Source organism: Cetorhinus maximus, chromosome 13, assembly GCF_964194155.1.
Source record: "Cetorhinus maximus chromosome 13, sCetMax3.hap1.1, whole genome shotgun sequence".
Classification (NCBI taxonomy): domain Eukaryota; kingdom Metazoa; phylum Chordata; class Chondrichthyes; order Lamniformes; family Cetorhinidae; genus Cetorhinus; species Cetorhinus maximus.
In genome coordinates, this window is record NC_135891.1 from 73,124,720 (window position 1) to 73,146,011 (window position 21,292).

The 21,292-nt window shown below is 40.8% G+C and overlaps 1 protein-coding gene across 2 annotated transcripts in view; it reads left to right on the plus strand.

Annotated features, from left to right (window-relative positions):
* Nucleotides 1–20,665, plus strand: part of ndc80 (NDC80 kinetochore complex component) — a 140,787-nt gene extending 120,122 nt beyond the window's left edge. For both annotated transcript variants that reach the window (XM_078555525.1, XM_078555526.1), the window contains 5 exons: nt 4,624–4,713; nt 5,251–5,343; nt 6,241–6,371; nt 18,246–18,348; nt 19,121–20,665. In XM_078555525.1, the coding sequence (XP_078411651.1) occupies nt 4,624–4,713; nt 5,251–5,343; nt 6,241–6,371; nt 18,246–18,348; nt 19,121–19,243 (540 nt within the window). In that variant the 3' untranslated portion in view covers nt 19,244–20,665. The remainder of the gene's footprint in view (nt 1–4,623; nt 4,714–5,250; nt 5,344–6,240; nt 6,372–18,245; nt 18,349–19,120) is intronic.
* The last annotated feature ends 627 nt before the right edge of the window (nt 20,666–21,292 follow it).

Here is a 21,292-nt window from a genome sequence, read left to right on the forward strand (position 1 = left end):
GGTGAAAGTTTAATTTATTATCTCCGCCTCCACAAGAATATATCTCCTTTTGGTCCCTAATTGACCCAACCTTCCTTTAACTACCTTTTTACTATTTCTACTGTATTATAGGTCTGACATTTATCTCTAGGCTTAGATACCCTTTTCCCCCTAGTGGGCACGAATCTAATCTGTACCTTAGGTACTCTGAAGAATCAATTAATGTTTCACCAGCCAATCTTTGATTCCAATCCACTTGAGACAGATCTCTCAAACTCACTGAAATAAACCCTCCTCCGGTGTTCACATTTGTTGTTCTTTTCCATAACTTCTCTAAACCTAATGATATTATGGTCACTGTTCCATAAGTGCTCCCATTGATATATGCTCCACTTGCCTGCAGTCATTCCCCAGAACTTGTTCCTGTACTGCTTTCTTCCTCATTGGGTTGGAAGAAAGTTTCCTCATATCAATTTTAGGCATTCCTATTTCTTTTTCTTCTTAAATGTGTTTCCCAGTTTATATTTGGATAATTGAAGTTGCCCATTATAATTATATATAGTATAATTTTACATAATATATTATTTTATATAATTTTCAATTTGATTCCTCTATCTCCTTAATACTATTTGGTTGCCTATAGTATATACCCAGCAATATAATATCTTCTCACCTCCTTAATTCTAATAAATATCTACCTTTGAACCCTGAAGAACATCATCCCTTTCTGGTGCTGTAACAATAGTGCTTTCATCAATACTGTCACCCTATCTTTCCTGAATACCTTATTGCCAGGAATATTAAATCCTAATCATCATCCTCATTTGAACCAGGCCTCCACTATCACAAAGACAAAATACTGTGGTTGCTGGAAATCTGAAACAAAAACAAAAAACTTCTTCAGAGTCATACGGACTTGAAACATTAACTCTCTCTTTCTCTCCACAGATGCTGTCAGACCTGCTGAGTTTTTCCAGCATTTTTTGTTTTTGCTCCACTGTAATATTCCTATGTGGCAATTTTGCCTACAGCTCAACAACTTGATTGACCAAACTGCATGATTTATGCAGATGCTTTCTTTACCCAGCCTAATCTGCCTTCTCTCTAAATTGGAAGCATATGGCTACCCAGCACTTTGCAGAAGCTTTAAGCATATTCTTTTGGGAAAGTTGGACAGCCTCTTGCCACTTTGAACAATTTATTTGACAGCAAAAAGGCTGACTATTAAAGCTCTTATGAAAACAGCACCAAAGACGAAAGGAATTTAACCAACTGTTAAATTCAAAAAGCTGCTGATCAGACTAATTTGAACAAATCGTACATTTGTGTATGAATTAAATGACTTTGTTTCTGTCTCAACAAATTTCTCTCAGCAATCAGGAAATGGAATAGAGCAGATAACTTCAATTGGGAAGCTGTCATCAGCTTAGATATCCAGAACAAAAAGCACGATTTATGTAAATGAGTAAATTTCTGTGACAGAATTCAAGAAGCTGATACCATGTTAAATCCTAGACAAAAGTACTTCAACTTATCACATGGCATCATTTTGTTGAGCATTCCACATCCGCTGTACTGTAGGGAAACCATGAACACGATATACAATTCCCATCGGGAGAGTCACCTCAGGATATTCTTTCACCTCCTATAGAGTGAATTTGAGAAAAGTATTACAAGAAGCTTGTGAGTATTAAACCTCTAGATTTTGCAGGAACTTAAACGCAATGTGACAGTATTGAAGAAGTCTTGTTAACACAGTCAAGATCTTCTTATGGCTTCAACCTTGCGCTGTGTGTGCCAGCATGTTTCTTTTATGCCATTGGCCTAGTCAGTTATCGATTCATGAACCTTCTGTATGAACTAAAACATAAATGTCTGATGGATGCCAGTTTGGGTGTTGCAGATATTATATGCGTTTCTGGCTGCTTTTTTAAATGAAAGATATGAAATAATTAAACCCACGAATTAAGACAAAAACAAAAATAGCTGGAAAAACACAGCAGGTCTGACAGCATCTGCGGAGAGGAACACAGTTGACGTTTCGAGTCCGTATGACTCTTCATCAGAACTAAGGAAATAGAGAAATGAGGTGAAATATAAGCTGGTAGAGGTGGGTGGGACAGGTAGAGCTGGATAGAGGGCCAGTGATAGGTGGAGGCAAAGAAGAGATTGCCAAAGATGTCATAGACAAAATGACAAAGGGGTGTTGATGGTGGTGATATTATCTAAGGAATGTACTAATGGGGACATTAAGGGTAGCAAGCAGGTCAATCAAGTGGCGGATGGCCCTAGTGGGTGGGGGGGGGGGGAGGGGGGGATCGAAATGGGCTAAAAGGTGGAGATAAAACAATAGATGGAAATAAATTTAAAAATAGGTGGGGAAAAAAATACATTTTTTTAAAATTATAAATTATTAGAAAAAGGGGAATCGAAAAGGGGGTGTGGATGGAGGAGAGAGTTCATGATCTGAAGTTGTTGAACTCAATATTAAGTCCGGAAGACTGTAAAGTGCCTAGTCGGAAGATGAGGTGCTGTTCCTCCAGTTTGTGTTGAGCGTCACTGGAACATTGCAGCATGCCAAGGACGGACATGTGGACTTGAGAGCAGGGTGGTGTGTTGAAATGGCAAGCGACAGGGAGGTCTGGGTCATGCTTGCAGACAGACCGAAGGTGTTCCGCAAAGCGGTCACCCAGTCTGCGTTTGGTCTCTCCAATGTAGAGGAGACCACGAATTAAGATGTTGTGTAAGAATTGTGGCATAGATATTGACCATGTAGAGCTGGGGATTGAGTAGGAGAGGGAGTTAGGCCTGGTGGGGCATTAAATGGGGGTGGGGATTGAGCAGGATCTGTGTTCTTGCAAGGAGTATTTGAGTAAAATAGAAAACGTTCTTTAGCATATAAAGCAAGTATATAGATATATATTGTCTGGTTTGGACCTCAAAATTTATCAGTCATTTTGTAAAACAATGCCCTGATGAACAGACAACTGTAGGAGACATTTTCAATCTTTACAATGCCTCTCCTGAGATTTTTGAGGAGTGAGTCTGTGTGACTGCCATTTGCACTCTAGTTGGTCTATTTGCAAAATGCTTGTTTTTGATGTGGGAGTCCTCATAGATTGAGAAAAATCAGCTGTCAAAAAGGAGAGATAAAAGGAAGTTTTGCATGTTGACCATCTGAAATGGGAATGTTGGAAATGCACAGCAGGTCTGTCTGTCAACACCATAAGAAGACAGGAGATAGCTTGTGAAGTCTCTCCCTGAATCATACACTGACAAATCCATGCTTGGAACAATTTCTAGGACTTGTACAGAATCCTAAAAATCATAGCATTGAAGGAAACTGTTTGCTCTGGTTAGATAACCAGATAAATGTTTTATTAAATTAATTTATGGGATGTGGATGTCGCTGGCTAGGCCAGCATTTATTGCCCATCCCTAATTGCCCTTGAGAAGGTGGTGGTGAGCTGCCTCCTTGAACCGCTGCAGTCCATGTGGTGAAGGTACATCACAGTGCTGTTAGGGAGGGTGTTCCAGGATTTTGACCCAGCGACAAGGAATGTCCAAGTCAGAATGGTGAGTGGCTTGGAGGGGAACTTCCTGGTGGTGGTATTCCCATGTGTCTGCTGCCCTTGTTCTAGATGGTTGCGGTCATGGGTTTAGAAGACGCTGCCTAGGGAGCCTTGGTGAGTTCCTGCAGTGCATCTTGTAGATGGTACACACTGCTGCTACAGTGCGTCGCTGGTGGAGGGAGTGAATGTTTGTGGATGGGGTGTCAATCAAGTGGACTGCTTTGTCCTGGATAGTGTCAACCTTCTTGACTGTTTTGGGAGCTACACTCATCCAGGCAAGTGGAGAGTATTCCATCACACTCCTGACTTGTGCCTTGTAGATGGTGGACAGACTTTGGGGAGTCAGGAGGTGAGTTGCTCATCAGAGGATTCCTAGCCTCTGACCTGCTCTTGTAGTCACAGTATTTATATGGCTAGTCCAGTTCAGTTGCTGAATGGTAACTCCCAGGATGTTGACAGTGGGGGATTCCACGATGGTAATGCCATTGAATGTCATGGGGCGATGGTTAGATTCTTGTTAGAGATGGCCATTGCCTGACACTTGTGTGGCACGAATGTTACTTTCCATTTGTCAGCCCAAGCCTGGATATTGTCCAGGCCTTGCTGCATTTGGACAAGGACTGCTTCAGTATCTGAGGAGTCGTGAATGGTGCTGAACATTGTGCAATCATCAGCAAACATCCCCACTTCTGACCTTAAGATGGAAGGAAGGTCATTGATGAAGCAGCTGAAGATGGTTGGGCCTAGGACTCTACCCTGAGGAACTCCTGCAGAGTTGGGAGAGGGTGTGGGATAGACAGGAGCTGCTTTCCAAGATGAGGAAAAGAACAGGGACCCTCTTGAGCAGGAGGTGATTATGGTAATTTGTGGATAATTTGACGTTTCCCTAAGGTGGTTAATAGCAAGATAAGTAAGACAGTTAAGGAAGGGAAATCCATTTCTAAGTGATGAAAATGCACAGTAGCATTTTAGAATTGTGTAACCCATAAAAAAGGATCAGTAGAATCCTGTTGGTAATCTATCTTTTCTAATTTTCATGTGATCTGAAGTTGACCTTGTTTCATTTCTACAGCTCGCCATCATGAACCTACTGAAGCAAATAAATGATGACATTGAACATCTGAAGCACAAGAAGATGAGTGTGCAAGAGGCCAGGGAACAGGTTTGGAAATAATCAATGCTGGAAATGTAGTGTGACTAAATCTATGTCAACCACCTGCACTGGATCTATGAAACGGTATCTGCTGTCTTATGAGGAAAGGCTGGACAGGTTAGGCTTGTATCCACTGGAATTTAGAAGAGTAAGAGGTGACTTAATTGAAACTTTAAGATCTTGAGGGGCCTTGACAGACTGGATGTGGAGAGGATGTTTCCTCTTGTGGGAGAATCTAGAACTAGGAGTCACTGTTTAAAAATAAGGGGTCGCTCATTGAAGACAGAGGATTGAGAGTCTTTGGAACTCTCTTCCTCAAAAAGATGTGGAAGAAGGGTCTTTGAATATTTTCAAGGCAGAGCTAGATAGATTCATGATTAACAAGGGGGTGAAAGATTATCGGGTAGGCAGGAATCTGGAGTTGAGGTTACATTCAGATCAGCCATGATCTTATTGAAAGATGGAGCAGGCTCGAGGGGCCGAGTGGCCTATTCCAGCTCCTAATTGGTATGTTTGTATGCTGAAGATAACTATTCTGTCTCCTAGGTTCAAACCATGATAGATGACAAAGCAAATGATCTGAAAATGTTAAAAGAACAAATCCGAAAAGTGGATGAAACAATTGAACAAGAAAAGGAGGTGAGACCTTTCGGTGTAGCTGATAAATAAATAAAGAAACATACTTGCATTTATATGGCATTTACACGATGTAACATTTTACACATTTAATAAATTATCAAACAAAATTTGACATCGAAACACGTAAGGCGATATTAGGACAGGTGACAAAAGCTTGGTTAAAGAGAGAAATTTTAAGGGGTGTCTAAAAGGAAGTAGAGAGATTTAGGGAGGGAATTCCACGTTTAGGTCCCAGACAGTCAAAGGCATAGCTGCTAATGGTGTAGCAATGTGAATAGGGAATGTGCAAGAAAACAGAATTGGAGAAGATTTGAAGGAGATTAGAGATGGGGAGGGACAAGGCCATACAGCGATTGAAATAGGATGACAATTTTAAAATCAGTGTTGCCAGATTGGAAGCCAGTGTAGGTCAGCGAGTGCAGGAGTGAATGGGGCTTGGCGTCAGTTAGGATATGGTTAGCAGAATTTCGAATGAGTTGACGTTTGTGATAGGTGCAAGACAGGAAGCCAGCCAGGAGATCATTGGGACAGTAATATATGCTTAGCCTTCATTTGTTATGCTTGGGTTCAATTTTATAGATCATAGCTTTTGAATCTTTTATCAAGTCTGTAATACACTGAGGAATCAGGTTAGTTTTTCCAGGTTTCTGCTTTACTGGATAAAATTCTGCCTTCTGTTTGTGCCTCAGCCTTGGAAAACTCTTAAACTAAGGTGGACAAATCTGGAGGATCTCTGGTGGGATTTTGGGTGGGTACTGTGCAGTTAGCAGGTGTATACAGTATGAATGTAGACAAATTAATAATGTAGTGCACAACACTACATGTTTTACAAGATTCTTAAGTTATTTAAAATAGTTTTAATTTTGGGGCTATTTAATGATCCAAATTATTTTTTAGGAAGATGATCGAAAAACAACAAAACAAGTCAAGGAGCTTGAATCTCTGGAAAACCAAAGAAAACGGTTGCAGAAGCATTTGAATGAAGAATTAGATGAAGCAATTGGACAACTGAAAATCGCTAAATACCAGTATGTAGAGGTTCAATTTTCAAATCTAATCCATGGAGTCCTTCCTCTGTCACTTCTAGCTTGTAGTGAAGAATAACAAAATGTATTTAATTTCAGCCTGTCACGCTATAGTAGTAAAGTTGAGCTTGACTTGGTTGGTGTAAACACACAGTTTTGTCATAGGCTCCTTCCTGTGTCTGTTGAAACTTAAAGATAGCGTCATTGTCCCATTTCAATATTTCCCTAGTTTTAAAAGGTGCTCCTTGCTTCTCACATCAGACCTCTTGCTTTAGGATACAATGCTGGTCTCTCCTATAAAGGTAGGTTAGATTAGATGATTGTTGCAGGATTCACAGGTTTTCTAAGTACTTTAGCTTTTCCAAACCAGGCAGTTTCATTCTTTTTTTATTTGTTCATGGCACCAGCTGGACTGCAGTGGTTTCAAGAAGGTGGCTCACTACCCCCACTACTCAAGGACAACTGGGCTTGGGCAACAAATGCTGGCCTTGCCAGTGATGCCCATATCCCATGAAAGAATGAGAAAGTCCATGTGGTGTAGGTTCTACATCTACACCTACAGTTCCCTTAGGGAGGGAGTTCCAGGATTTTGACTCAGCGGCAGTGAAGGAACGGCGATATAGTTCCAAGTCAAGATGGTGTATGACTTGGAGAGCAACTTGCAATTGGTGGTTTTCCCAGGCATCTGCTGCCCTTAGGTGGTAGTGATCACTGGTTTGGAAAATGCTGTCAAATCATATTCCGAGAAAGAGCCACTACTGCCAGGACAAATCTCCAGAACAAATGTGAACAAGTTAGCATGCTTTTATGATAAGAATGCAAATAAAATTTAAATTTAAATCTACACAAATCAAAGCCATTTGCTGCAAGCAGCACTCTCTCCTAATCTTATGGTTGCAACCAGTGCATATAAGGAGCTCCAGAATAGTGCAAATAAGAGCATTGACACACAATTGAAATTTTAACACTCAGTACAAGGAGCATTGAAGCCTTCCCCGTCCAGTATCTAAGTTTCTGACAATGACACATGCTACATTTTGATGACAGTAAAACTACCCACCAAAATCCCATGACCATAACCAATGTTAAAATGTTTTTCATCAAAATGTGACCAATCTCGAGTTCCCTTTTCATTGATCTACCTTTAAGTGCAGTCGAACCCTGTTCTTACTCCCAAGTACCAGGTAGCTACCTCATTTAGTGTCATTTGCATACCATCTTGATATCTAATCTTGACTTCAGAATAATATGGCAACTCACTTAAATTCTCACAATGTTATGTTGCATCAAAACCTGAAGTGCTGAGTAAAATACCAAAATGCCACTTCATTAAAAAAATTTAATTTGATATACTCGGTCCCCAGCACCGTCTCTCACGTGGCACATACACCTTGTTATACAACAGTTGATCCTCTTCAAACGGTGGGAAACAGGCCATGAAATTCATTAGTTTATTTATTAGGAGAGGCGGTGGCATAGAGGTGTTGTCACTGACTAGTATGCCACAGACATTATTGCTCTGTGGACCCGGCTTTGAATCCCACCATGGCAGAAATCTGAAATCATTAAAAATCTGGCATTAGAAGTATGATGTCGATTGTCATAAAAACCCATCTGGTTCACTAATGTCCTTTAGGACATCTGTCCTTACCTGGTCTGGCCTACATGTGACTCCAGATCCACACAACGCGGTTAAATGCCCTCTGAACAATAAATGCCCAAAAATCCCGTGAATGAATAAAAAGTGTCAAGTTGTTCTGTAAATGTTGCACTTAATTTCCTTTAACACATGACTGTCACATCATGCTTTTCTATCATGATTAAACTCCTTGAGCAATTTTGTTGGTTCTCTAAACGTGTTGAAAAAGAGCTGAAACTGTCAGACGCTTACCTAAACCTTGTCTCCAAGATGTTACTGCTCAACTGTTGTCCATTCATTTTGGGGCTACTAAAGATGGGTTTCATGCTGCTTGCCTCCTTCCTACTGTCACCCCTCATCCACCTGTCTCTTAAACCACCATAAACCAAAAACACCAACCTCCTTCCCACCCACCCCACCTGCAATGCTGTCATATCTGGTTTAAAAGATGTAAGCTTCTCTACATCCTCCTAGGGAAGGTTTCCTTTGTCTAAGAACCCCACTATGGAGAGCATCCCAGCCTTAAATGTATTCAACGATGGACCATCCACAACCCTGTAGGGTAGAGAATTCCAAAGAATCACAACCCTTTGAGCGAAATCCTAAATGATCAGCTCCTTATCCTGAGACTCTGCCCCCCCCCCCCCAGTATTTTAGATTCCCCAACCAATGGAAATAACCTCTGTGTCTACCCCATTAAGCCCCTTAAGAATCTTGTACATTTCAATGTGATGACCTAAACTCCATAGAATATAGACCCAGTTTACTCAAACTCTCTTCATAGGACATTCCCATGGACCAATTTAGTGAACCTTCGCTTTACCACCCCCAGTACAGAGACCAAGACTACACACAGTATTTCTGATGTGGCACACCAAAACCCCGTACAATTGTAGCAAGACTTCTTTGTTCCTGTATTCCAGTACCTTTGCAATAAAGGCCAACATGCCATTTGCCTCTCTAATTGCTTACTGCACCTGAATGCTAACTTTCTGCTTTCCTTGTACAAGCACACCCAAGTCCCTTTGAACATGAACGTTTACAAGTTTCACACCTTTTAAAAAAGATTTAGCTTTTCTATTCTTTCGACCAAAGTGAATGGCTTCACACATCCCCACGTTATACTCCATCTGTCACCTAGTTGCCCACTCAATTAATCTATATTACTTTGAAGCCTCTGTGTCCTCCCCACGGCTTACCTTTCCATCTTGTTGGGTATCATCAGCAAACTTAGATACATTACTCTCTTTCTCTTCATCTGAGTTATTAATACTGATTGTAAATAGCAGAGACCCCAGCATTGATCCTTGCGGCACTCTACTAGTCACAGTCAGACTTGAAAATGCCCCGTTTATGCCCACCCTCTGCTTCCCGTCCATTAACCAATCCTGTATCCATTCTAATATATTACCCCCAAGTCCATGAGTCCTTATCTTGCCTATTAACCTTTTGTGCAGCACCTTATCAAATGTCTTTTGGAAATCCAGGTGTACTACATCTAATAGTTCTTCTGTACCTACCCTACTTGTTACACCCTTGTCAAATTTTGTAATATCACCTTGACTTGTTCTAATTATGCTATGATTTTCTAAGTGCAGTGTTAAGACTCCCTTAATAGATTCTAGCATTTTCCCAACAACTGATACTAAGCCAACTGGCCTGTAGCTCCCTGTTTTCTCTCTCCCTCCTTTCTTGAAAAGCAGTGTTACGTTTGCCTGCTTCCAATCTGATGGAACTATTTGGAAATCTAAGGGATTTTGGATACAGCTATCTTTTTTAGAACCCTAGGGCTGAAGATTTAACTAGCAGAATAGATAAAGGAGAAATAGTGGATCTGGTGTATTTTGGATTTTCAGAAGCCTTTCGATAAGGTTCCACACAAGAGGTTCAAGTGAAATTAGAGTAAATGGGATTGAGGGTAATATACTGACATGGATTGAGGATTGTTTCTGGACAGAAAACAAAGGGTAGGAATAGGTGGGTCATTCCCAGGTTGGTTGACTGTGACTAGTGGGGTACTGCAAGGATCAGTGCTTGGGCCCCAGCTACTCACAATCTATATCAATGATTTGGATGTGGGGACCAAATGTAATCTTTTCAAGTTTGCTATTAACACAAAACTTGGAAATGTGAGTTGTGAGGAGGACGCAAATAGACTTCAAGGGGGTTTGGACAGACTAAGTAAGTGGGCAAGAACATAGCAGATGGAATATAATGTGGAAAATTTAAAATTTGTCCACTTTCGTAGGAAAAACAGAAATGGAAAGTATTTCTTAAATGGTGAGAGATTGGGAAGTTTTGATGTCCAAATGGATCTGGGTGTCCTTGTTCATAAGTCACCTAAAGCTGACATGCAAGTGCAGCAAGCAATTAGGAAGACTAATGGTTGTTGGTCTTTATTGCAAGGGGATTTGAGTACAGAAGCAGTTGTATAGAGCCTTGGTGAAACTGCACCTGGGGTATTTTGTACAATTTTGGTCTCTTTACCATGGAGGGAGTATAACGAAGGTTTACCAGACTGATTCCTGGGATGGCAGGATTGTCCCATGAGGTGACTAAACCTGTATTCGCTTGAGTTTAGAAGAATGAGAGGCGACCTTATTGTAGCATACAAAAGGATATTTGCAGGAAGGATGTTTCTCCTGACTGGGGTGGGTGGGGGGTGGTCTAGAAACAAGGGACACAGTTTTAGAATAAGAAGTACGTCATTGAAGACTGAGATGAGTAATTTCTTCACTGAGGCTGGTGAATTTTTGGAATTCTCTACCCCAGAGGGCTGTGGAGGCTCAGTCATTGAGTATGTTCGAGGTGGAAATCGATAGATTTCTAGGTATTAAAGATATCGGGGGACAGTGCAGGAAAATGGCATTGAGGTAAATGGTCAGCCATGATCTAGTTGAATGGCTGAGCAGGCTCAAGGGGCCAAATGGCCTACCCAAAGAACAAAGAAAAGTACAGCACAGGAACAGGCCCTTCGGCCCTCCAAGCCTGCGCCGCTCATATTGCCTGTCAAACTAAAACATTTTGCACTTCCGGGGTCCGTATCCCTCTATTTTGTCAAGCTGCCTCTTAAACACCACTATCGTACCTGCTTCTACCACCTCCTCTGGCAGCGAATTCCAGACACTCAGTACCCCCTGTGTAAAAAACTTGCCCTGCACATCTCCTCTAAAGTTTTCTCCTCTCACCTTAAATATAAATCCTGCTCCAATGTTCCTAGACCATCAGGTCCTGGGAATTTGTTGGATTTTAGTCCCTTTTCTCCAATGCTTTTTCTCTGCTGATATTAATTTCCTTAATTTCCTCATTCTTTTTTAGCACTTAGGTTACCCTCTATTTCTGGTATGAAACTTGTGTTTCTGAAAACTCTGAAAACAGACACAAAATATTTTCATGCCTCTGCCATTTCCTCATTCCCCAAGATCTATCCTGTCTCTGCTTTTAAGGGACCACTGCTTACTTTAGCTTCTCATTCCTTTTTATATACTTGTGAAAGCTCTAACATCTGTTTTTATATTTCTGGCTAGCTTACTCTCATATTCCACTTTTTCCCCTTTTATCAACTTTTTGTGTCTCTTTGCTGGCTTCTAAGATACTCCCAAGCCTCAGACTTGCTACTGTTCCTTGCAACATTACAATCCTCTTTTAATCTAATACTATCCTTAACTTCCTCAGTGAGCCATGGGTGGATCTTTCTTGCTGAGTTTTTGTTTTTAAATGGGATGTATTTTTGTTGAACATTTCAAAGTTAGCATTTTGGAGACAATCCTGAACCCTTGACCCTTTTCCTAGAGCTCCCGAGGGCCCTTCTGTGCTCCAGTATCCTGTGATCCCTGCACACAGACTCAAGGATAGCTCCACTTCATGTCACATCCATTTCCCAGCATTGCTACATGCCCAAAACCAGTATAGCTGGAAAATCTTCAGTACTCCTGGTTTTAAAGTTATTAACCTAATTAAATATTTAATAAGGTTACTGATTCAGTTTCCAACATAGTCATGGAATTGAAGCCAGAAAAAATTGCCAAGACTCCTATAGTACTCTGGAAAAGTCCATTGTATTATTCACATCGAATCAAATGAGCTCTGCAAGCTCTCACCATTTAGATAATATGCTTTTTTTTGTTCTTCCTGCCAAAATGGACAATTTCACATTCGCCCACATTATACTCCATTTGCCAGATCTTTGCCCATTCACTTAACCTATCTATATCTCTTTGTAGCCTCCTTATGTCCTCTTTACAACTTATTTTCCTTCCTATCATTGTATCATCAGCAAATTTAGCAACCATACCTTGGTCCCTTCATCCAAGTCATTTATATAAATTGTAAAAAGTTGAGGCCCCAGCTCTGATCCCTGTGGCACACCACTTGTCTTGCCAACCAGAAAATAACCCATTTATGCCCACTTTGTTTCCTGTTAGGTAGCCAATCTTCTATCCATGCCAAATGTTACCCCCTACACCATGAACTTTTATTTTCTGCAATAACCTTTGATGTGGCACCTTATCAAATGCCTTTTGAAAATCGAACAGTACAGTACATCCACCGGTTCTTCTTCATCTACAGCACACATTACTTATTCAAAGACCTCCAATAAATTGGTTAAACATGATTTCCCTTTCACAAAACCATGTTAGCTCTACCTGATACATTGAATTTTTCGCAAGTGCCCTGCTATATCGTCTTTAATAATAGCTTCTAGCATTTTCTCAGTGTCGATTGTTAAGCCAACTGGCTGTAGTTTCCTTCTTTTTGTCTCCCTCCCTTTTTGAATAAAGGAGTTACATTTACTATTTTCCAATCTAATGGAACCTCCCCCAAATCTAGGGAATTTTGGGAAAATTAAAACCAGTACATCAACTAGCTCACGAACCACTTTTAACACCTTAGGATGAAATCCATCACAACCCAGGGACTTGTCAGCCACAGCTCCAACAATTTGCTCAGTACCACTTCCTTGGTGATTGTATATTTTCTTGAGTTCCTCCCTCCCTTTCATTTCCTGATTTACAGCTATTTCTGGGATGTTACTTGTATCCAGTATAGTGAAGATTGATGGTGAGGTCCATCTGAAAATCTCTCCTGACTCAAAGCTATTTTATAGTTGTTTGTTACAGCCTTTCTTTCCCATTACATGTTTAATTTTGGGCTTTCTGGAACTTGATCTGGTCATGATTGCTTTGGAATGATCTCATGAGTTAGAGGCTGCTGAGCCAAGTGTGGGGATGCAACTGTGGAGTATATTTTGATATCTCACTTTGGATTGGAAAAATGTAAAATCCAGGGCTACACTTCAGTCTGTTCATGTCATTGGGCTGAAAAACTAATTTTTTTTTAAAGCGGGGATATGAGATGTTAGTTTGATAAGTAGATGGCACTGAATGCAACGGCTAAGGGGTTGTGCTGCTGATACAAAGGATTGGTTACACCCCAGTTAAAGTGGTGTCTGAAGCCTTGAACATAGGAACAAAAGGTGGTCTATTCAGCATAACGTTTTGACTCCATATGACACTTCAGAGCACCGTTAACTGTTTCTCTCTCCACAGATGCTGTCAGACATTGAGATTTTCCAGCATTTTCTGTTTTTAGTTTGTAATTTATGCTGTCTCTGCCTCTAAGGGACCAATGTTTACTTTAACTACTCTTTTATGTACATATAAAAGCTCATACCATGTACTTTTTTATATTCCTGACTAGCTAACTTTCATTCTATTTTTTTTTCCCCTTTTTATCAACTTTTTTCTGGCCCAAATGAAAACAAAGTGCTGGAAAAACTCAGCAGGCCTGGCAGCATCTGTGGAAAGGGGAACTGAGTTAACAAGTCCAATATGACGCTTCTTCAGAGCTCTCTATATAGGAGCAAGTTACCTGGTGCCATACCCCGGCCCGCCCTTGCCCCCTTAGCCCTGCACATTCTTGCTTTTCAGGTAACAATCCAATTCCCCCTCAAATGCCTTGATTGAACTTATCTCCACCACATTGTCAGGCAGCGCGTTCCAGATCCTAACCACTTATTATGTGAAAAAGTTTTCCCTCATGTCATCATTACTTCTTTTGCCAATGCCTTAAATCTATACCCTCTTGTTCTTGATTCTTCCACCAATGGGAACATACCTACTCTGTCCAGATCCCTAATGATTTTGAATACCTCTATCAAATCTCCTGTCAAACTTCTCCAAGGAAAACAGTCCCAACTTCTCCAATCTATCTACATAACTAAAGTAATGTTTAGGAATAAACAGTCGCCCTAGTACTGACCTTGGGAAACAGCACTGTGTACGACCCTCCAGTTTGAAAAATGACCACCACCTACTGCAACTTGCTTACTGTCCTTAAGCCAATTTTTTATCCAATTGGACACTGACCATCCTATTTCACAAGCCTCAATTTTGTTAATCAGCCTTTTATGTGTTACTTTGTCAAATGCTTTCTTAAAATCCATATAAACAACATCCACTGTATTCCCTTCATCAACCTCTGTTAATTAAAAACAAAATTGAAATAAATTAGTTGAGCACAATCTTTTACAAATACGTGCTAGCTCTCCTTACTTAACTGAAACCTCTCCAAGTGCTTGTTGATTTTTTTCCCTCTGAATATGGATTCCAAAATTTTACCCACCACTGATGTTTAACTGGCTTGTGGTTGTTAGGACTGTCCTTACATCTTTTCTTGAATAAGGGTGTCACAATTTACCGCTCTCCAATCCTCTGGCATCCCCGCTATATCTAAGGAAGCTTGAAAGATTAAGGCATGCCTCTCCGCTGTCTCAACCCGCACTTACTTTAGTAACCTGTTATGCAAGCCATCCAAACAACATGGCTTATCTACCCTATGTATAGCCAGTCTCTCCACTACCACCTCCCCTTCAATTTTCCCACTATCCCTTGCCTCCCTTATCTCCGCATCTACTGATGTTATGTCACGTTCCTCTTCCTTGGTAAACACCAATAGAAAGAACTCATTAAGTATTCTAGCTTTACCCTTTTTTTAATTCAAGGGGTGTGGACTTCACTGGCTTAGCCACCATTTATTGCCCATCCCTAATTGCCCTTGAGAAGGAGGTGATGAGCTGTCTTCTTGAACCGCTGCCGTCTGTGTAGTGTAGGTACACACACACTGCTGTTAGGGAGGGAGTTCCAAGATTTTGACCCAACGAAAGTGAAGGAACAGTGATATATTCCCAAGTCAGGATGGTGAGTGACTTGGAGGGGAACTTCCAGGCGGTGGTGTTACCATGTGTCCGCTGCCCTTGTCCTTCTAGATGGTAGTGGTCGTGGGTTTGGAAGGTGCTGTTGAAGGAGCCTTGGTGAATTCTTGCAGTGCATCTTGTAGATGGTACACACTGTATGTCGGTACAGAGTTCTGAAGAAGAGCCATATGGGCTCAAAACATTAACTCTGTTTCTCTGTCCACAGATGCTGTCAGACCTGCTGAGTTTTTCCAGCATTTTCTGTTTTTATTTCAGATTTCCAACATCCACAGTATTTTGCTTTTATCTTGTATGAGAGAGGAGGTAACTGGTACACTAGAAGAACTTACAAACAAGAGAAAGGATGTGTTGGAAAGGCTATCTTTACTTAAAAAAGATAAGGTACTAGGACCGGATGAGTTGCATCCAAGGGGACTGAGAGAAGTGAGAGTGGAAATTTCAGAGGCACTAGTGATAATCTTCCAGTCGTCCTTAGACACAGGAGAGATGCCAGAGGACTGGAGAACTGCAAATGTTACACCCTTCTTCAAAAATGGGTGCAAGGATAAAGCTGGCAACTACAGGCCAGTCAGTTTGACCTCAGTGGTAGGGAAACTTCTAGAAACTGTAATACAGGATAAAATCAATGATCACTTAGACAAGTGCAGGATAATTAAGGAAAGGCAGCATGGATTCATCGAGGGAAAATCATGTTTAACTAACTTGCTGGAGTTTTTTTGAGGAGTAACAGAGAAGATTGATAAAGGAAACACTGTTGCTCTGATGTATATGGATTTTCAAAAGGCATTTGACACAGTGCCACACAACGGACTTGAGCAAAATTCTAGGTATTGGAATAAAGCGGAAAGTAGGCACTTGGATAAAAAATTGGCTGAATGACAGGAAACAGAGTTGTGATAAATGATTGTTTTTCAGATTGGAGGAAGATTTGTAGTGGAGTTCCTCAGGAGTCAGTGTTGGGACCCTTGCTCTTTCTGATATACATTAATGACCTAGACTGGTGTGCAGGACATGATTTCAAAATTTGCAGATGATATGAAGATTGGCAATGATGTCAACTGTGATGGGGATAGTCTTGAACTTCAAAAGGACATAGACATGTTGGTGGATAGGGCAGACAAATGGCAGATGAAGTTCAGTGCAGAGAAGTGTGAGGTGATTTGTTTTGGCAGGAATGATATGGAAAGATAGTAAAAAATAAAGGGAGAGCCTCTAAAGGAGGTGCAGGAACAGAGGGACCTTGGTGTATACGTACATAGGTCATTGAAGATTGCAGGGCATGTTGAGAGAGCAGTTAATAAAGCATATAGTTTCTTAAGCTTTATTAATAGGGGCATTGAGTACAAGAGTAAGGAGGCCATGTTGGACTTGTATAAGACATTAGTTAGGCCTCATCTGGAGTAGTGCATCCAGTTCTGGACGCCACACTTGAGGAAGGATGTGAAGGCATTGGAGAGAGTACAGAGGAGATTCACAAGAATGATTCCCAGGATAAAGAACTCTAACTATGAGGATGGACTGGAGAGTTTGGGACTGTTTTCCTTAGAGAAAAGAAGGCTGAGAGGGGACTTGGAAGACATATTCAAGATCTTGAGGGGTATGGACAGGGTAAATAGTGAGAAACTGTTCCTACTCAAGAGAACATCAAGAACTAGAGGGCACAGATTCAAAATTATTGGTTAAAGGAGTAAATGTAATGTGAGGGAAATTTTCTTCCATCCAGAGGGTGGTTGAAGTCTGGAACAAACTTCTTGAGAGGGTGGTGGAAACAGGTTTGATCTAGGTATTCAAAAGGGAATTGGATTGCTACCTGAAAAAAGAGAATGTGCATGGTTACAGGGATAAGGCAGGGGAGTGGGATTAGGTGGAATGCTCTTCCAGGGAGCCAGTGCAGACTCAATGGGCTGAATGGCCTCCTGCACTTTAAAGATACTGTGACAGGCTTTGGGGAGTCAGGAGGTGAGTTACTCACCACAGGATTCCTAGCCTCTGACCTGTTCTTGTAACCATTGTATTTATATGGCTAGTCCAGTCAGTTTCTGGTCAATGGTAACTCCCAGCATGTTGATCCTGTGCTCCAAAAGCACCTATCACCCTCATTGTCCTTAATAGGATCCGCTCCACCCTTTATTACCCCCCTATTTATATGCTGGTCCAAAATGCTTTTGACTGCCATTGTATTCTCATACTCTCTCTTTGCTAGTCTTACTTTCCTCTTCACCTCCACTCTCAACTTATTGTATTTGACCTGGTTCTCACTTGAAGAATTCATCGTACCAATTGACATAATAGGTAGCCTCCAATTCTATGCTCTCTGGTTTTGTTAACAGTCTCTTATGTGGAACCTTGTTAAATGCATTCTGGAAGTCCCTGTAAATAACATCCATAAACATTCCCTTATCTGTCTGCCATGTTAACTCAAATCAACTGGATTTGTTAGACGTGACTTACCTTTATCCAAATGCTCAGTCGTTCTCTCCCTAATGGATTGTAATAACTTCCTGATAACTGATGCTTGATTGATGGGCTTTTAATTTCCTAATTTATCTCTCTTACTTTGGGAAGGATGAATTATGGACAGGGTACTGAAAAGATGTATAGTGGGGTTGAATCATAGAATCATGAAGATTTTATTTATAAGAAGGTAAAGAACTGCTTCTGTGCTGTACGTTTGTTATAAACATGGGCTCTTTTCACAGCAGGTGAAGAGAAGATCTAATTGGGTTGTTGAAAGTTATGAGGGTGAAAACATATTTCCACCTGTCTGAGTTAATAACTAGAGGGTTCAAATAGAACTGTGGATAGCTCATTCAGAGGATTCAGTGAGAGATCAGGGATTCTTACCGTATAAGTCTGAGATATTTTAATGTGTTCATGTAGACTAATGTGTTCATGTAGACACCTTTGGGAAAAACCTCCCTGGCCTTTTGTTTCACTGCTGCTTTCTGGAAAATGTGTCTGATTGCAAATGATCAGAGTCAGAAAGAGGTATGCTGTACTTACACAATGTTTTCCTCCTCAGATCTGATGAAGTGGAGCAGAAGACCACAGAATCAAAGAGAAAAATAGTCAACAAGTTACAGTTGTGCTTGGATACAATGAGCCAACATGTCACCAGTGTAGAGGTAGGAATTTTTAATGTTCAGTTATACGGTAGGGAGGGATATGCATATTGAGAAATCATTAGTTTGAAGCGTTTTGTGAACCACTCGTGTAGCAGTTTTATTTATAGAACATATCTGATTCCTAAACTTTTCAGGTAAAGATTACATTTTTCATTTTTGAGTTTGTCTAGACTGGGATCATGTAATCAAAATTCAATGCAGGTCAGGACAGTGAAGTCTTTAATAAGCTACTAAATGATACTACGAATAATCCTTGGTAGCACCTGATAGAAGTTCTGGACTGTACTTGAGGAGCTCCAGAAATAGAGCTTTTAAGCCTTTGTACCAATTGTTGAGCACACCAGTTGGAGTGCTGGAAGCTACTGAAAAACAGGTCAAATAAACCATGAAAATACTTTGTCCTCTATCAGCCCATCTACAGCTTCTTTCACTAACCCTGCCCCAAGCTTAGACTGTGGCTCAGTTTCCCACTTGGTACATGCAGCTCCCTGGCTGCATGGAAGTTGTTCAGGGCTCCCACTGGTTAGCAGAGATGGATTGTGGCTGTGCTCGTCCTATTGTACTGTTAAATTTAATACCACTCTGTTAGAAAGGGAAGAGGAGAGTAAACTCAGTTGGTTTTCTTTGGTTCCTGTATTTGCCCTCTTTGATGTAGAGATACTCATAGGACACAGATTGTTGAAGCCGCGGTTACATATTGAGTTACAATTATTTTCCCTCGGGTGATGACTTTCGATTGGACTAAAGTGTTTTTTTTTTTGTTGTTGTTTAGAACTATCTTGTGGATTATCAAAAATGTGCCACGAGAGATTATGAAGAATCCTTGAAAGACGACTTTTTAACAGATCTGAAGTCCATAACAGAATCATGCAAAGAGATGAGCAGCTCTCTGTGAACTGTGCACAGCCAGTTAACAGCATTCTTGATGTCTCTTGTTTCTATATGTACAGTGTACATTAAGAAATAACTTTCCACCATTGCAGGAGTGTGTTGTCTTCCACCTGATCAAACCACTATTGACTGAGATGGTGAGAAGCTTGACTCCAACATAACCTCTTCCAGGAAGCAAGTACATTTCTGGATTTGTAATATTATCAGGGTGAATGTGTTTTCAGATATAGTCTTCTTGTATCCTGCTGGAGCAACTTTGGAGCCGAGGCTTGGTTTTTCTGATTGGTTTTTCCATTCAGTCTAAATTTGACCCATGAAGGTAATCAATCTAGAATTATGGATACTTATTTAGTGTAGATTATATATGAATAACTCTTAATGCTGATTATTCAAATCCTCTAAATATGTGATTCTTAAATTCTGTCTCAATTACAGATTGTTTTAATTAATGAGGTTAACATATGATTGGGTTCAGTTATAATTGAATATCTGTTGTAACTTGCTGTATAGAATCGCATTTAAAGAACGGCCACTTGAGAAAAGGTCAGTCAATACTCAGCAAAGGAACAGGGCAGATAATTGGCAGGGAAAGAGAGCAGGGAAAGTTCGGTTTGGCAGCAGCTAGCTTGTGTGATTTTCAGGATTTCTGGATTCTTTTGACTTATAGTCCATGTATCTAGAGATGGCCTGAAGTCTCTCCACTGCAGCATTCGGTTGTTTCCTAAATGTGTTCATGTTTTTGCCTCCCATTCCTGAGAGTCCATTTCCATGAGCTGAGGTACTTCCTAATCACAGTCTCACATTTACCTTGTACGAAACGGAATCCTACTCTGTCGTCAGCTTGAAGTAATTTTTCAGGTTGATGAGTTCTTGCTGACCTCAGTGCTCCTATTCCACGGTGCATGCATGTGAGCTTCAATATTCTTGGGTGTGTGTTGGTAAAATAGTAAGATGAAAAACAGCGAGAGTATGTTTTGATTGTGTGTGTATAGTTCTTTGGTTATCTGCTAAAATAGTGAAACACCAGCAACGTTGCATGGACAGTGGAGTGTCAGTGTGGTAGACAGGAACAAGGAAGAATGTGCTGAGTTACCGGGAGAAGGCAGGGGAAATAGGTGAACTGCTTATTCAGAGAGCCAGCAGAGATACAATGGACTGAATGGCCACCACCTGTGCTGTGACAATTCTGAGAGCAACTGGAGAAAGGGAAAGTCAGGGGAGGATGGGTCTGGCAGGCATACAGGTCAAGCGTTGAATGAAGCAACATTCTCAGTAACAAGTCAGATGAAGTTGAAACACTGTTCTTAATGGCTGGCCAAAACCCTAGAAGCTGCTCAATGATGTTTGGCACCTGCAGAACTCCAAACTTTGAAAGAATGCTGTATAAGGGTTTTTCTATTAAAATTACTACATGTGGCTAAAACAAGGTGCCTGATCAGTGATTTCTAAGAGCATGAGAAATAGGCGGAAGAATAGACCTACGCCCATCCAATCCCCAAAACCACCACCGCCGAGCCGGCTCCCAAAACTGACTGAATCGTAGCTGATCTTTAACCTCTACTCCACAGTAGGATGGTAAATGGAATGTTGGCCTTTATTGCAAGGGAGCTGGAATATAAAAGTAGGCAAGTCTTGTTACAGCTTTACAGGGCATTGCTGAAACTGCACCTAGAGTATTGTTTACCATTTGGTATTCTTACTTGAGGGATATACTTGCATTAGAAGCAGCTCAGAGCTTTCCTAAATAGAAAGGTTGAGCAGTTTGGGCCTATACTCATTGGAGTTTAGAAGAACGAGAGGTGATCTTATTGAAACATATAAGGTTCTAAGGCAACTTGACAGGGTAGATGCTGAGAGGATATTTCCCCTCGTAGGGGAATCTAGAACTGGGGGCACAGCTGAATAATAAAGGATCTCCCATTTAGCAATGAAATGAGGAGACATTTCTTCTCTGAATTTCTTCCCCAGAGAGCAGTGGAGGCTGCATCATTGAGTATATTCAAGACTGAGTTAGACAGAGTTTTGATCAAGTGAGTCAACATTTACTAGCGGG